Source organism: Dromaius novaehollandiae, chromosome 4 (genome assembly GCF_036370855.1).
Source record: "Dromaius novaehollandiae isolate bDroNov1 chromosome 4, bDroNov1.hap1, whole genome shotgun sequence".
In the NCBI taxonomy this organism is placed as follows: Eukaryota; Metazoa; Chordata; class Aves; order Casuariiformes; family Dromaiidae; genus Dromaius; species Dromaius novaehollandiae.
Window position 1 is genome coordinate 59604927 of NC_088101.1, and position 17146 is coordinate 59622072.

At 40.2% G+C, this 17146-nt stretch overlaps 1 protein-coding gene across 6 annotated transcripts in view; it reads left to right on the plus strand.

The window, feature by feature from the left end:
- The window catches only part of TEC (tec protein tyrosine kinase), a 78843-nt gene that overhangs the window by 48257 nt on the left and 13440 nt on the right, over positions 1-17146 (plus strand). For all 6 annotated transcript variants that reach the window (XM_026093661.2, XM_026093660.2, XM_026093662.2 and 3 more), the window contains 5 exons: positions 12729-12830; positions 13207-13288; positions 14388-14516; positions 16017-16063; positions 16533-16714. In XM_026093661.2, coding sequence (XP_025949446.2) covers positions 12729-12830; positions 13207-13288; positions 14388-14516; positions 16017-16063; positions 16533-16714 — 542 coding nt within the window. The remainder of the gene's footprint in view (positions 1-12728; positions 12831-13206; positions 13289-14387; positions 14517-16016; positions 16064-16532; positions 16715-17146) is intronic.

A 17146-nucleotide genomic window follows, 5' to 3' on the forward strand; every position in this document is an offset into this window, starting at 1 on the left:
GATCACCTTTGCTGATCTTGCTCTGTTTCTCTGTGACATATTAGCTCTGTCTCTGTTGTACCAGGGCTGATTGGTCTTAAAGGTTGAAGGTTGGGGCACTTCTGGAAGGATGCATCTGTCTTATTTTAGGTAGTCCGAATAAAATCAGTGTTCAGGTTGCTGTAATTACTTTGGGGTAAATTCAGCTCTGGCCAATGAAGGAACTGTGCTTCAGTGGAGCTGTGCTTTCATATATTCAGGCCAAATTGGGCATTTTTCCATTGTCAGACCTTATTTCACATGGAGTGCAGCCTTCTCTGCATAAAGAGGCTTTCCCTGTTGAGAGGTCCTGCATTGTGCTGAATGATAACAGCTGAATACATTGACTGCAGTGTGACTTCCCCAGATAATCTGATTGTATAGGAAAGCCATGTAGTGCTCTAGTGAGGAAACAAGGATAAGTGTGATACTTCCTAACAAAATATTTCACATTAGAAGTATCTTCTGGGTTTTGTGTGTGTGATTTAAAAGCTCAGTATGCTATTTCAGGCATACTTCTGTTCATTTTGATAAACTATTCTCTTTTAAAAGCAAAAAAAGATTAATTTGTATGAAATTAATAAGCAGTTAAATGACTTTGAAATAAAGCTGCTTGTCAGAAAGCCAAATATTTAATGAATCATTAAAATAAATATAATCAGGATTTTTTCGTATTTTTGATAGACAACAAATTAAAACTTTATCTCTTTGAAGAAAGTCATATTAACTAATTTCATCTTTAAGGGAGTACAGGTTTGAAATACAAGGAGACATCTGTGGCAATAACTCGGCATATACGTGGACCTTGATACATTTGGCTGTTTTTGTCAACGATGGCCTCACATTTTGTATATTCAACTTAAAGTGGTCTGGAGTTTATTCTGAAAGGTGCAGTATGTCCATACTTCAACTGACTATGTTTGGAAAAAACAAGCCCTAGTGTTTACCTAGGAGTCCACCTTAACATCAAATTTGGAAATACTTCTGTAAATATCAGCTAAGCAGTTTTAACTGGAAAGGAAACTGTTTACAGCTCTACCAGTATCTCTGATGGCTGGTGTCTCCTGGTGCAAAGTGGTCGCACGTTCTCCTTCACAGGGTGTCTTAGCTGCTCTTGGAACTGCATCTTTTATTCCTCTGGAGTTAGCCAAGGCCAGCCAAGACAGACCGCAGAGAAATACCAGTCAAGCTACCATGGCCACTGGAGCACTGCATATACGCTTAGTTTATCCTGTTCTTCCTTGTGTTGCAATAAGTCATGCTATTGTATATTCTTTCTCAATGAATTTTCAGAAGACATATCTGAATTTGTCCTTGTTTGTGCAAGGTGAACTGTATGAAGACATTAGGGAAACCTGATGGCCCTGGCTGGAGCTGGCTTATTTCTTTGTTACAGAATGGTTGTGATGGCAGGTTATATGTATTTCCCGCAAATTTAGTTAGGTTCTGCTGACAGATAGCTAACTTTGAATTCAAAGTGCCACCGGACTTGCGGTTTCTGCTTTATACAGCATTTTAGTTAAGGGAAATTCTTTGAGGTGAAGGCAAGACAGTAGTTAGCACAAGTGTTAAAGCACTTGTCCCTGGAGCAGTTGAAAGGAGCTGGCTTGCGCAAGTGAGAGAGCTCACTAGTTTGTTTTGAAAAACTTCGCATTAGATGTTTCTCATGAGAGTGCAGTGCTTCCAGAAAGCTGACGCAGATCCAAACATAATTTTTTAAACTGTAATTGATGTGCTGATTAACATCTTATCTGTTGGAGTTGTTGAGTGTTCCCTTTCACTGTGATATTTTTGTCTGCCTCGGCTTCCTTTGCTTCCTGCTCGGTGAGGTTTAGTCGCTGTCCTCCCACACACAGCAGCACGCTCCCGTTAACCTTTTCAGCGCTCATTGACTTACGCTGGCCTAGGGTATGCTTATGAGCATGAAATTACTTTAACATCTTTGCTTACTTGTGCTTGCTGTATGGATTACAATTTACAGTGATAAAGGGTTTACATCAGGTTTTGTGTTTTCAAGAGGTGTGGACCAAACTCTGGTCCTGCCGGCAGGGCTAGCTTATCCCACGTATGTTTGAGTGAATTGGGGGTCTGTCACATTAAAGTGCAGGCAAAACATGGAGAGTCAGTGATGGCCTGTTAGCTCCGGAGGAGCTGCACCAGACAACGGGGTAGACACAACGCTCACCTATCTATTGCTACGTGGAAACCATTTGTTCCTGCAGAGAAAGCAATGAATAGTCTCAGAGAGAAAAGATGAAGAGCCTTACTTAGAAGGATGCTACTATGGTGTCAAGTAGAAGAAGATTTTCTAATGAACTGACCATATCTTCCCTGACAGTAGTGGAATCTGAAGGTGTTTGGCGTCAGGATCAGACCTGCGTGAAGGCAGTCCTGTGTAAATGGGTGAATTTTTGACTAACGAAAACTGACCAGGATTTAGATGAAAAAAATGAAGAGTGGAGAAAAAGTTAAACGTTCTTACACATTCCTAATTTTGAAAGTATTTTCCTAAGGAAAAAAATTGTCTTCTGCAAGAGTTTTATTTGGCTCTTTCAATTTGAATAGAGAAGAGACAAGCTACTGAAATGAGCGTGGTGATATTTTAAGGAAGGAAAAATAACTTTAAAAGCTCTGGGGCCCATTCTAAAGCTGCAGGTTTCAGGGTAGAATTATGTAGCTGCATTGCAACAGTAGTCTTGTGCAAATACTTCCTTTGGAGCAGAACAGCATGATGCAGAGTTCCATAATCCTCTACTAATTACTTTCTTACATTCCCCCCCACCCCAGCACAATATCAATGTGTATCAGTTCTACAGTTGCTTATTCCTATGGTGCTTATCCTTTTATTATTTTTTGACTTAGCCTGATTCAGTACAGTTTCCTTAGTCATTGTGTAGGTGATTTAATTCTCTGTATAAATGAGAGCTCAATACATTAGTAAAACGCTTCTGATGACCTTGGTGATTTACACTGGTTACTCTTGTTTTCTAGTGCAAGATGAATAGCTTCAGAAATGAGTGGATTGGCAGATTTTTTTTTCCTCTCTCTGTTCCAAGTCATACATGGGTGATAATGATGGAACTTTCTTCTACTACTTGAAAGTTTGCATGGTAACTTCATAGCTAGGCCTGGAAGAGGACTGTGAATTTGCTGCCATTTTTCTTCTAGGCAGCAGAAGCAGCTATGCTCTTTCCATGTGAAGGATGTAGAGATCCTTGGCTATACTCGCTTTGACATGCCTTTGCAACTGTCTCGGGCTGTGGCTTTAGGTCAGTTCAGCTCTTAGTGTATCACACTGTTTAGCAATTTTTAATGCAGTTAAACGCGTTTTTTTTCCTCAGCATTGTCAGAAAGAGACTAAATCAAAATTCTTAAAGTGCAGTCAGGATAGATTGATTTTAAAAAAGAAAATATTCATATAAGATGTAATGGCTAACTTCTAACGGTGGTTTGCAGCATAAATTATATTGCTGAGTAAGTACCAGATTTAGGTAAATGATAGTGATGTATTTACAAGTTATCCCACCTAAAACAATACTTGTCATGTCCATCTGTATAGAGAATATTGTGGTTGTATCTCTTATGAAAAGTTAATGAGTGAATATTCATAACAATATAAAAGGTTTTTCAAACTACTTCCCAAGAACGTCTATATTGAAATGATACTTGGAATATGAGTAGCCTCCCTTTCTAATTTTGTTTGTATAATACTTCTGTAATAAGCCATTGCTTCTACAGATTAGCAGTATTAGGAAAACAGTTGTAACTACCACAGATTAAGTTACCTGTCCTCTGTTGTGGTATCCTGGGGAAGAGGAGGGTTGAGCTACGACTGCAGCTAGTATGCATAAGAGTCATTGTTCAAAGCAAATACAATAAGCCAGCTTTATTTTAGAAGATGAGGTAGATGAAACAGTAGGAGTTAATTATCCAAAATACAGCTGCACGTAAAGCTGGTCAGAATTTTGAGCTGCCTAGGTGCATGAAAGAGAAGACTGTGTTCTGTAGCAACAGCAGCAGAAACCTCACAGGAGAGAAGCAAGAGAATCTGGGAAGAAAAATTTGAGCAAGAGAAAGTTTGGCCAGAATGAGCAGCTTGACAGGTTGAGCAGTGAAGCTGTGTCCTTTCTGGGTTATGAGAGTGTGTGTGTTTTTAAAGATTCAGGGAAATAAGTTTTGTTGTTGTCGTTGTTGTCATTAAAAAATAAGTATTTGTGTCAATAAGCAGGAAGTCCTTTAATAAGCAAGAAATCCTTGACTGCAGTATTTATCATCATCCAAAAGGTCCAGAAGACCCCCAAAAACACAGGATAGGAGTGAGTGGTGCGCACAGCTGGGGAAGTGTTTAAGGAGGCGCAATCGAAAGCAGTTTAAGTGAAAGAAATAAAGTTATTCATGTGAATGAAGGCAGCATAACAGAGGCATGGGAGTGCTTAGTTGAAAACACCAAGTCATAAAGAAACTCTGGTTGTAAAAATGTTGGCTACGTTGCAATAATTGAGTCCTTCTTTTTGGTAGATGTTGCAAAGAAAAAGACTGATATGAATAAAATGAGGATCAAGAATAATTATCTTTTCAGAAGTATTTTGAGGTTTATAAGATGGAACAAGATGGACTTAAAGTTGAAAAGAGTAGGTTGCAGCTGTTGACATGCTGACAAGGTACAGATGAAGATATTTACCTTATGACTAGACAGGAGTGGATGAATCTTAAAGGTGCTGTGAAGGACAAGGAGGAAGATGGATAAAATTCTGGAAGGCTAGAAAGGCCTCCCTTTAAAAAGAGTACACAGGAGAAGATGAAAAACTGTCAGCTATGAAGATAACCTTGATTTCCAGAGAAGTGCCAGAACAAACAGACTTTTGAAAGTACCTAGAAGACAACAAAATTGCACATCAGCAAATAAAGATTTGACAAAAACCCAAAAAACCTCTAATCCCATTTGTCACTGGGTGACAAGCCTCTTGGTAGCAGAAAAGGTGCAGATATCCTGTTTTTATCCCAGTAGGGGCTTTGACACTGCCTGTCATGAAACTTTTGGATATTAGCCTTAGAAATGACCTGCACAGACCTCCTAAGCTGGATTCAGAACTTACTGAAAAGTGGTATTCAGTAGGTACTAGTGGCTTGTTTTCAGAGTAAAAGACTAGTGAATGGAGCAGCCCATCCTGTGTCAACTACAGTGTTTTTACTAGTGATTTGGTTGATGAAATAAAACCTTCCTATTGCATTCTCAGAGGGGAGAAAACTGGAAGGAGCACAAGCATTTTTGGAAAACTAAGATTTAGAAATCAAAATAACTGGAATAAGATGTGGGTTGTAGGTGTTTTGGTTTTGTTCTTTTTTTTTTCCTTCAGTATGGAAAAGTGCAAAAGCTATAAGCCTAGGCACAAATACAGAAATGTTCAAATATGGGATGAGAATAACTAGCTAAGTATCAGGCTGTCCCCAGCAGGATCTGGGCATCACAGTGAATCATGAGCTGGTGGATAGTATAGTGGATCATAAGCTGGTTATGTGTCGATGGTAAACTTGCTGTGAAAAAGGCAAGTGTTATATTAGGATGAATAAACAAGACTATGAAGTAATTCTTGTGCCTAAATGATAAGGTATCAGCTGCAGCACTGCATCTGGTTTGGGGCACTAAGTTTCAAAGAATATGTGGACCTGCTTGAGAGACTTGGGACAGGAACAGCAAAAAGGATTAGGTTCCCAAAAGCCTGAACAACATGAAAGGTTGATGACTAGCAAGTGTTTAAAGCAGGGAAAATGAGCTGGTGGTAGGATGGGAATCTTTAAATGCAAAAAGCTTGCAGCTCCATAGCCATGGACCGTCCTTCATCTGAAGTTTTAAAGAGAGTAAGTAAAGCTGGTCTAGCTTGGGGCAGTGGATAGGCTAGATGACCTCTGAGGGCCCTTTCCTGGGGCTCCAGTCACTAGCCTGTGATATCTGTGGATGTGGACTCTCCTTCACTCAAGTTTGAGTCCAGCATTCAGCTCTAAGGCTGTTAAAGGGTGCCTGGGTGAAAGGCATCGTTCAGCTTCAGATCAGAGTGACAGCCGTGTTGTTGGAGAGAGGAAAGACTGGGAAGAAACGTTACAGCTGGGCTAGGCTGGACTCTGGTCTCTGTCAGGACGTCAAAGAAAACAAGAGAAGATTTCTGAGAAAGAACTTGAAGTTACATGCTAATATGTCAAAAGCTGAAAAGGTATGCATCGAGAGTATAGGTGATCTAGGGCCCAGTATGGATGTAGGCCTGGCTGACTTGTTTCTTTTACGCTTACTTACATTGCTGCCTTATATGATTACAGCAATATAACATGACACAGTTGAATGACTACCTCTCAATTGCAGGAAAAGAATAAGTTACAGATAACGTGCTGTAGTGATGGTTAGGAAGTTGCATTGGTACCACCGGGAACTTCTTTGGTTTTTCTAGTCTTTCCAGTGCTGGTGACTGGCCTCTGCTCAGCAGCCAGGCCAAGGTAACGGATTCTCAGTTCCATATTTGGCAGAACAAGGTTTAAGACTCTTCCTTTCTTGCTTAAGTTTCTTTCCATTTTGTCTCATGAAATTCTTCCCAAGAATTAGAGGTCAGATCAGATCGGAGTAATAATCACCTCTCCCTTTTGTATCTTACTTCTAGATGTTTCAGAAAGGTGAATAGAAATACTTGGTACTTGCTTTTCTTATAATAATTATTACAAAAATTACTTGGAAGGAGGCAGGGCATTTCTTGACTTATCTGAGACACTGAAAAATAAGACAATGGAAAATGAGACCAACTAACAGGCTAGCTACAGTAATTACAGTAATGAGGCTGCTTGAGTGAAAATGCCTCTTGAGGGAACTGCAGGGGTATGCAGTGCTTATCCTACTTATCAAAAAGAAAAACAAACAAAAAAAAACCCAAACAAACAAAAAAACCCACCCTAAGCCCCCAAATGCCCATCATTTGGGTTTGGAGCAGGTTCAAGCAGAGAAGATATTAAGTATAGCCAGGATTCCCGGAAGTATCCACTGATGTTTTGGAAAGTTGTAGAGCAGCTCCATAAAAGGAGATGTAATGGATGCTCAGACCTGTGTATGTGTTTGGGAACACAAGTTCCATGGGTCACATGCTGATGATCTCAGGATTTCCTCCATGGGAATAAGCATGGGAGAAAGAAATGCTCAGTACGAATGGGAGAGATAGACCACAAATGAGAAAAAGCAGCTATTTCTTGACAACGGGACTGGACTGAAGTCTTTGAGATTTTTTTTCCAGCTGGAAATGCCTTTGTACTCTTTAATCCCCACCCCCACCCCATTTTTCTGGAGGCAAACAGTACGATATCTTTGTAAACAATGAAGAAATACACTGAAGAACTGTTTTCTCTTATAGTGGGAAACTGGGCTGCTTAAGAAGTTGCAAAGCTACTATATTGAGCAGAGGACTAATTCCAAGTGTATAAAAGCTGAGCTGTTTGATTGTATACTTTTTATCTAACATTCATATATTTCTCATCTTCCTGGGTTCTAAGGTTATTATTTTTTAGGACAGGAATTGTGTAAGCGTATATATTTATGCCATATCTGCCAGTGTAGGTTCCAGTGTCATAACTTCTGGATATTACTGCCTTATATATTAAATAATAGAAGTATATGTTCTTTTGCATTACATGGGAACAGAATCGTTCATCTTCACGGTGAACAAGGAGCAAGGTTTCCGAAACTGTAAATCAAGTTTGTGAAGCATAGGAAAATATGAAGTATGGCATTTTGCATCTTGAGAAGCTTTTAATAGTAGTTCTGTATAGTCACTTCCCTTTTGGTAAGTTATTTTCAGCAGGCACATGCGTTTTTTAAAAAAACATTTTGAAACATTTGAAACTAGAACGTTTTAAAAAATGTTTTGAAAACACTGAAGGTCATAATTGTATCTGTTTGTTATCCTTCCTGGGATATAGCAATGATCTTTTTTATTGTTCTAACCATTTTTCTGCTATAGGCTTCCCTCTAGAGGCATGCATCCCCCTTCACAAAAGGGGTGGACCTGCTTTGACTGGTGCTGTGGGTTCACCGGCCTGTGGAGTTTCCTGTGAATACTTGTGCCTGGCTCAGAGCACGTGCACGGATGTGCTGGTGTAATGCTCCTGTTTCAACAGTGATTCCAAGCTTTCTCTCCTATGTTAGCTGTCTTCCACCTCCAGAAAGAACCGTGGAAGATGCTGATCTGCACCCTGTGGTTTGACATTGCATAACTAACCATTGTACTAAATTTAGGTTTTTTTGTCCCTCTGTAATGGAGGTTACTTGTTGGACAGAAAGTTTATGGGTGGATTTCTCATGGTGAGTTCATGCCTATAGCCCCACTTCCACATTAGTTCAGGACTTGAGCTCTTGCTTGATCCTGTACTTCGTGACTGCCGCTATGTCTGCACTGCTCATATGCTGGCCTGCATCTAGAGCAAGCCCTCTGGCATGCAGGATGAGTGCAACACAGTGATGTATAAATAAAGAGAAACTGTTCTGAGCGGGAAGAGGAGAGGAATTGCAGTTGTTGTCTTTTTTAACATTTTTCTTCAGTCATTCTTTCCTGCTCTTGTGCGCCCCGGTTTAATAGTGAGAAATGCTGAGCTGAAACACAGCTGCAAACCTGCCAATGGCTGCTCGCCATTAATAACTACTATTTCTGATGCAATCTGAAACATGTCTGGGTGGAACATTTGTATTTAATTTTGCACATTCAAGTTTTTTTATCTTTGAAATACGCAAAAATAGAAAAATCTCTTCTTACTAGGCGTAATTTGCTGGAAGTGTAGTGCTGGTTGTAAGGCAGATCAAATTAACTTTGGATTGTTTTAATCTGGCACCTTGTGGTGATGCAAACTGACTCACTTTCAATTACAAGAGGATAAAAAGGGATGACTTAAGAAATGGGTTGCTAGAATGACATGATGTTCCTCAGGAGGTTTCCTCTATTTTTCTCCCAAAATCATAGTTGGTTATCTTGTTGGATTCCTCTTCTTTGTCTTCCTTGCACGTGTGTAGTCCTTCTGAACTCTCACTGAATGCCCAAATTGGCATGAAAATCTGGGAGTCTTGGAGGAAAAGGGATTTCACAGGAAGTAATACAGGAGATTATATCATCTGTTCCTCTAAAGAATTTCTGTGATTTCAGATGGGGAAAAGAAAACAAAAGAAAAATACATTATCTTCCCTCTCAGTCCCACAACCCCTGTTAACCAGCAATCCAGGTAATCTGTGAGTACCCCACTGGACGCGGGAAGCTAGGTAGATGTTGCCATGGAAGTGACAGGCATTTCTTCAAAAGGAGACAGAGCTTTATTTGTGGTGTGCAGGAAATTAAACTGAAAAAGCTTTCTCCAAATCTCTATGTGGAGTGTTGGATGTGGGGGGGTGAGAGAGAAAACACCACAAAATGCACACGTGCTGAGCTTCTCCTGTTCCAGGTTGGCTGGGCTATCGGTCCTAAAGCTGCAAGGCCTGTAATGCAATGGAGATCTTTAGGAAGGAGCAACATTGCTGCTGTACCGAGTGTTGCAGAATTCCATAATTCAATTTTTTTTTTATCATTTGCACAAATACATTGATTACTTTAGACAAAGTCAGGTAATGACATATAAACAGAAGACTGTTAAAACAATTTTTTGGTCATAAATTCAAGCTTACACACACAGTGCAAATTATTTATTTCTTGGCACAGCATGGTATTTTAGAATGTCTCTTTAATTGCTATTTTAAACAGCTCTTTTGGGGAGGATTGCTCTTCTTTGGGGGTGGGGGAAGTGTTCTGGGTTACATAGTAGTTACAGCTTTATCTGGACTTCAAGTTCCTGTCATTTTTCCTGATGCTGACCATGATGTGCATGAATGTCATGTGTGTTTCCTCTGCCTTTTTTCTTCGTAACAGTATAAATAAGAGAGTACTTAAGGTGTTTTAAATGCTTACAAAGCTACTGAATTTTCCATGGGTAATAAGGTAATAACTATAGCTTATTAACTAATTATTATCTACAGGTGGTAGAGTAGTGATATAGCTATATCTGAAGTTGCTCTGCTTTTCATTTTGTAAGATGGTGTTTTCAGTTGTTGTGCTTGTACCCGACTTGTGCTATTTGGGCTGAAATTTCCATCTTCAGGAGAGAGGAGGGCAAGTGAGTAGGGATGGGAGTATCTCAAATAATTCAATAATTCCTAGTTATTTCCACACTGAACGATGTCCATCTTTCGTAAGCTGTACTCTAGACTGCATGAGTTGGATGTGTTTGGCAATCGTAAATTTTTGACATTGATTAATTCTGGACCAGCTGCAAGCTGCCGCCACTTTTTTTGGTGGTGGTGGTCCAGATTCCAGTGGAAACTTACTTTTCTACTAGAGACTTGGTTCTCCCAAAAGCGAGAAGTGGCCCTATATGCTCTTCATAGGTTCATCTTCTCTTAATTCTGATTAAAAAGTGGGTCACTTACGTGTTTCTCCTTGCCATACAGTACAGGGCATTGTACCTTTCTCTGCTGAGGGTTTTTTTGTTACCTTCTCCTGCTTGAGTTAAATGAAAATGATTTAAATCAACTACTTCAGAAACAGCCACCTTTGAAAGGTCTGCTTTTCTGCTGACTTCCTTGTTGTTACTATTACCTGTTCCTTGTACAAATTACAGTAATGCTGATTAAAGCTTTGTTCCCACTTCCAGCTACCTGCTGTTCTTCCAGAGTATCATCTCTAGTGTCAAACTGCACTGTTTTCATGTCTTTACTTTGGGCAGCATCTGGTAAGCACTGTTGGTCGGCCTGTGTTTGACAGTGATCCAGCTTCTTTAATGTCCTAATTTCAACTGCTTCTAAATTACCTGCTGTAAGCTCTTGCACGTCATCTGTGTAAAACCGTGAATTGTGCATTCAGTGCAGGGATTGAATAGCTACTAGAGCCACCTTCTTAAGAATAAAAAATAAATTCAAAAGCCGTTTATGGAGGAAGCATGACAATGCAAAAAGTTGTGTATAGATTGTTACAAGAGAAGGCTGTGAATTGTTTCTGCACTGAACAGCTGAACGTGGTTTGTGCTGGCCTGTTATCGACATCCTACAGGATAGATGGTTAGCACAAGGGCAGTAGTTCCGCCGTGTCCATAGGCGTCGATGACTGACTGTACTTCACAAATGCAGCAGTCCTATTTCTAGATCCAAACTAGACGGCATGCTGGCAGCTCGTGTCTGTCCGTACACTGCGTTTCTTGCTATGTTGCCTTAACCTGAGTGCCTTTGCACATACGGAGCCATATCATGTGCACACAGAGGAGAAATTAAAGGATGCCCAAGCATCTTTAAACTTGCCTTTCCTAACTCTTGCATGCCTGGCTCTATAACCTTAATGTGTTTTAAGATGGAATTTGCCTTACTTTATTGTTGTAGCACTCAGAGATGCTAATTTCTGTAGAAAGTGTTGCCGTATTATATATTGAACTCTTTCCAGCTTTAAAATCTTTCTGATTAGCAACTGAGGTAAGCCAGACCTTCTCAGATGCCTCCTTGATTGCATTTGGGATACTAGTGTCCTGAGGAAGGACTGAAAGTTGTGCAGGCTTCAGACTGTGGTGCATTATCTGATGGCTTTCCAGTAAATTATCGTGTAAGAGTTGCAGAAAGGGTTAGAGAAAGGATGACAGCTGGAGGACGGGGTGGGCACAAAAATGTTCATATGAGCACTGTAAGAAATGACAGGAATTGTGGCAGTTGTAGCAAATGGCCTTAGGAGAAGCCGTAGAGCAGGTGTGTTTCAGAGGAGCTGTTCCAACCAGGGAAGGCTCCATGGAGGATATCTGCTATAGCTATTTTTCTGTCGCGGCTTCCTTGGGCAGAAACCAAGAGCTCTGCATTCGGTCCCACCTTCACTGGGAGCTTCTTGCTGCCATCTAGGCGCTGAAACTGAGTGAATTATTCTTAAATCAAGAAGTGGGTCCTGAGCTGCTGGGTCATATGATGGGGAGAAAAGGACCTGAGCCCAGGTCTGGTGCTTTGATGGAGCCTGGGACCAGGGTCTGTGCTTGCAAACTTGGCTGCTTCAGGGCTTCTGCCAGCCTCGGCTTAAATGAGTAGTTCTTCCAGCCCAGACCCCGACTTGCCTCAGGGACAGGCTTCACCCCCCCTGTCTCCTGTTTCCTACCACAGCGTGAACTTGGGTTGCCTGTGTAGCATCACAGTTCCTCTGAAAAGCTGGGGAAACACTGTGGTAGCCACAAAAGGCTGGGAGCACTTCAGCAGCAAAGCAGGAGAGGAGATTAGGTGATATATCAGCACCTGTTCCACTTACCATGTTTAGTCATAGTTTAAAATCAGTGATAAGGGAGCCTTGTTTCATCTGTGTTCAAGTTATTTTTCTTAAAAGTTGGGGTTTTTTGTTAGCTGGTATATAAGGATTAAAGTAATGATTACAACTGATTACAGACTGATTACAAAGTCAGAGAGCTTCGCTTCTACTTTTTACTAAGCAGTTACGTACTACTGTGCGCTGTCACCAGGGCAGATCTTCCTACCTTTTCTCTCTCACCTTTCAGATCTGAAATGAATCTGCAGTTAAAGCAATATCAGTATCATAGGTGGAAAAGAAAGCAATAAGGCTCTGCAAAAAAATAATTAGATGGATGTCCTTAGATGAATCTGTCTTTGCTTGCATTTTACATGAAGATTTTTTGCTTTTCTTTTATAGAAAAAGTACAAAAAAGGATGTGTTGATGTTTCAAGGATCAAATGTGTAGAAGTTGTTAAAAATGATGGCATTATCCCCTGTCAAAACAAATATCCATTTCAGGTATGTTCCTTTGGTTTATATCAAATACAGGGCTCTTCAGCAGAGCCAAGCCATTGATATGCAGCTTGCCTCAAATTCACTTTTGCATCCTGAGGCTGTTCTGGCTCTCCCCTGGGGCTGTGGTGGTGGCGGCTCAGGACCAGTGACCAAAACCTTTCTTATCCTACTTAAAGCACCACGTATGAATATTAAACTCTAAATTTTTCCCAATTTATGCATTTTGTCTTATGTTTCTTATGTTGTTGAAGACCTCAGTTTTGCCAAGTTTAAAAATCATTTCTCTTGTTCTGTTTACTCTGTTCCCTGAGAAATAAGTAAATGAATGTTACTATGTGAGTGTCTTTTTGGATTATTTATTTTATTTTATTTTCCCCAGGTTGTGTATGATGCTAATACGCTTTATATTTTTGCACCAAGTGCACAAAGCCGGGATCAGTGGGTGAGGAATCTGAAAGAAGGTAATCAAAATTGCTGACACTTAGTATCTGACATTTAGACACATTTTCTTGAGCTGAAAAATATAATGGTAAAACTTCTATTGCATTTTTCTACTGATTTTATTTTTACTGGACCGGATCATCCTTTTCTTACATACCATGTGATAACAGGCAGTGGAAATATCAAACACCTAGATGGATTTCACTCAATTTGTGCAGTCTGTCTAAAATCAGAATTTGACCCTATGCTGTTGCACAATGTTAATCACTAAAAACCTCATCCACAGCAATTAATACTATCACTCGTTTACAGATAACTTAGTTTTGTTTCAATGTGGCTAGACAACATTATGGGCTTGATGATCCCCTTGCCTGCTGTCATTTGACATCGGGGTATCTCCACTGAGATACAGTTCTGATTTATGCTGTCATAGGGAGTAAAGGTCCTACATGTTTAGCAGCAGCTTTTTTTTTCCCAAGAGCTTTCTGCCACCATCAGATGTTCCCATCAATCACAAGTGTGCAGCGAAGTGATAAGAAACAATTCCTGGGCTGGGGACCGCAGGGCAGGGCACAGCCTCTGAAGCTCAGCAGGCTAGAGGATGGGGGCGAAGAGCCTTTTCAACCAAACGCAGGCCTTGTGCCGTGGCGTAGTGATAAATGTTAGCCAGCTTTCCCTCCAGAACAGTATTGTAGGGGAAATTATGAGTCATTTGCAGTGGTAATAAAAACAACAGAAGCAGACAGAGCCCCCAGGGCCCTCGCAGCGGCCTGGCTGCACCGCAGGGTGCAGGTGGGCGCCTGGCCCGCGGGGTGCCCCTGTGTGGCCGTCCCTGCGCTCCTGACCGTGGCGAGCGCCTGCCTGCTGCCCTGGCCAGCTCAGGCGGGGGGAGAGACATCTTTCTGCTGGAAAATGTGATGCATTATCCTAAAAATACTATCTATTATCGTTGTATGGCTTCCACATAAACATGTAAGGAACTCCTTAAGAGTAGCATTACTATAGTAAGGACAAGAAGAAGTCATGTCACATGTTAAAAATATTTATTAACAAATTCAGTGGCATTCTTGCAGATTTTTTTTTGTATCTCACAATATATATATTACTTGCTTCTTTTAGAAATAAAGAACAACAGTGATATAATGGTAAAATATCATCCTAAATTCTGGACGGAGGGAATTTATCAGTGCTGCAGACAGACAGAAAAATTAGCACCTGGCTGTGAAAAATACAGTCTTTTTGAAAACAGTAAGTTCATATGTTTTCATATGTAATTGTTTTGGCTTGGTTTTCCACTTTTTTTTTTTTTTAATATGACTCTGTGTCATTGCAGTCGAGTGCTGCAGACATTAGGGAAATTTATAGAGCAGGGTGAATCATTGATGCTATGTCTAAAGTAAATCCAAGTGTTTTACAAAAATATTTAAAAGCCAGTGGACTATCCTTCCAAAAAATATTCAGAGAAATTTGAAAGGAAAGATTTTGAGGCTGCTGAATTTTTTTTCATTTGTTCTGTTTTTTTTCCCCAACTGGATTTTTCTTTTGGCCAAGTTTTTCCCTCAGATTGAGGTAAAACCTCATGGTGATTCAACTACAAATTTTTGCTAGCTCTTCAGTTTTGATAAGTAACTTACACAAGTGTGAAAGAAGAATAAATGTATTGGGACCAGTGTTATTACACCAGTGTAAAAGTGATACAAGAAGACAATGAGGTTCAATTTAGACCCATGACTGGATTTTCCTAGAAGCTTAAAAATGTGTATATGCTGAACATGGATGAACTATGACTTCCATATGCATATAAATATTCCAGCATGCAAATCGTAGATTGTGCTTGTACAACAGTATATGCTGTAGCATGCGAAGACATGAAAGTGTGACCATCGCTGCAATATTGTCCTACTTAGGAATAAAGTGATAATTTAGTCCTTGATTCAAGAAAAAAATCTGTAGTAAGAAAAGACTTAATAGATGCTTACATCCCAGTGATATCAGCAGTGCCTAGATGCTTTTTTGTACCAGGGCCTTAAATGACAATGGTGGGGATCTGCTTATTTAGTTGTGCTGAAAGAGCTGCAACATAAACCATTGTTCGTGGTCAGCTTGATTTTGCAGTCACGAAGATATGAAACCTGACCTTAAAACATTCCAGTACAAATAAAGCTCAAGCTTCTAATTGGAAGAGAAAAAAAAAAAACATGGAAAAAATCACTGTTGGACCTGGAGAAGTAATAAAAAACATGTATATAACTTCTATGAAGTATCCTGGGGAAGCATTGTATTTTGTTGAAACAACAGATGTTAGTAGAAGTGGACATCTAGATTTTTTCATGGCTACAAGAACACAGCTTCTGAATCTTTATTCGTCATTGAGGAGGAGGAGGACATGGCATGGTTTTTATTCTTCTTGGAGTTCCTTCTAGAAACTCTACAGGACTGCCCTGCCTGGACCTGCTGGCTAGTTCAGGAATCTCTGTACGGCACGCTTGGGTGCGGCACAGAGGTTTCCCAGTTCAGTGGTGAATATAACTTGCTATCCAGCTTAGTATGTTTTTGCAGAATGCTTTATCGATGTTTTCTTAATACTTGATCAGAGCTGCCTTTGTTTTCTGACTTAATTAGTCTTCAGAATAACTTTCTGAGGTGTTGAAATCTTACCTGAATTCAAAACCTTTTATTTATTTATTTTTTAATTTATAGATAAGTTAATAGATGCAAATCCTTTTCTTTTCTGTGCTCTTTTTCTAGGTATAAGGAAAGCACCTGCTCCAAATTTTCTGCTGGAAAAAAATAGGGTAGGTAGAGTCTTTAAAATACTGAATAGGTAATTGCTGTTTCTTGAGGTAGCATTTAGATTTATTGTGACTCTTTCTTATCTTACAGCAGAGCTCTATTCCTGTAAGCATCATTAGGTGTTAAGCTTTATCTGAAGTCCACAGTTGAAAAAATTCCAATACTGCAAAATTGGACTGGACTTATTGGTTGTATTTGTGCTGCCAGTGGGATGTGGGGTCGGAAAGTAGACGTTTGAGGCCGGACCACGGCTGGTGGGCTGTCACGACAGCCGGCCCTCGTGGCCCCTGGCTCCTCTCCCACCACTGTGCTGCTGATGGGGAGGGAGGCAGGGCAACCTGAGCTCCTTCCTGGGGTTACCAGAACTAGCCCAGCTTTCGCCTTCAGGATGCTCAACTGCTTTGGGCTGGTGTAATAGTAAGGGTAGAATTACAAGCGAATGGAATAATAATAGTTTCGTGTTGCTTTCAGCGAAGGCCTCCACCACCTGTTCCCCCAGCTGAAGAAAACGACAGTGAAGAGGAGGAAATAGTGGTAGCAATGTATGACTTTCAGCCTACAGAACATCATGATTTAAGATTAGAGAAAGGTGAAGAGTATACGATAATTGAAAAAAATGACATTCACTGGTGGAAGGCAAGAGATAAATATGGGTAAACATTGCTTTCTTATTTTTGGAAAAGGTTGTTTCCACATCGTAGTAGTTTATATTGATTATGTGTCAACAACTAACTCTGTTAGATCCCATTTGGGCCCCCAGTGCTGAAATCTGATCCACATCTTTGTGCCCAAATAGAATCACATTTGAAAAAATGAGGTTCTCAATAAATTGCAGAGTCTGCATGCATAGACTGTTGCAGAACTGGAAGCTTTTACAGTTACATTTCTTGACAGACCTTATGGTTTCCTAATTAAAGTGTCAACCAGCCTGCAAAACCTAGCTAAACTGGTAAAATACTCCTGGTTCCCTGGGGAATGGCTCATTAGGGAGCAATATGGTTAACATTCAGATCAGCAGGCTCTGACTTCCAGGCACGAACAATCATCATCTTATTTAATAGCTGGATCGTTAGGGGTAATCTCTG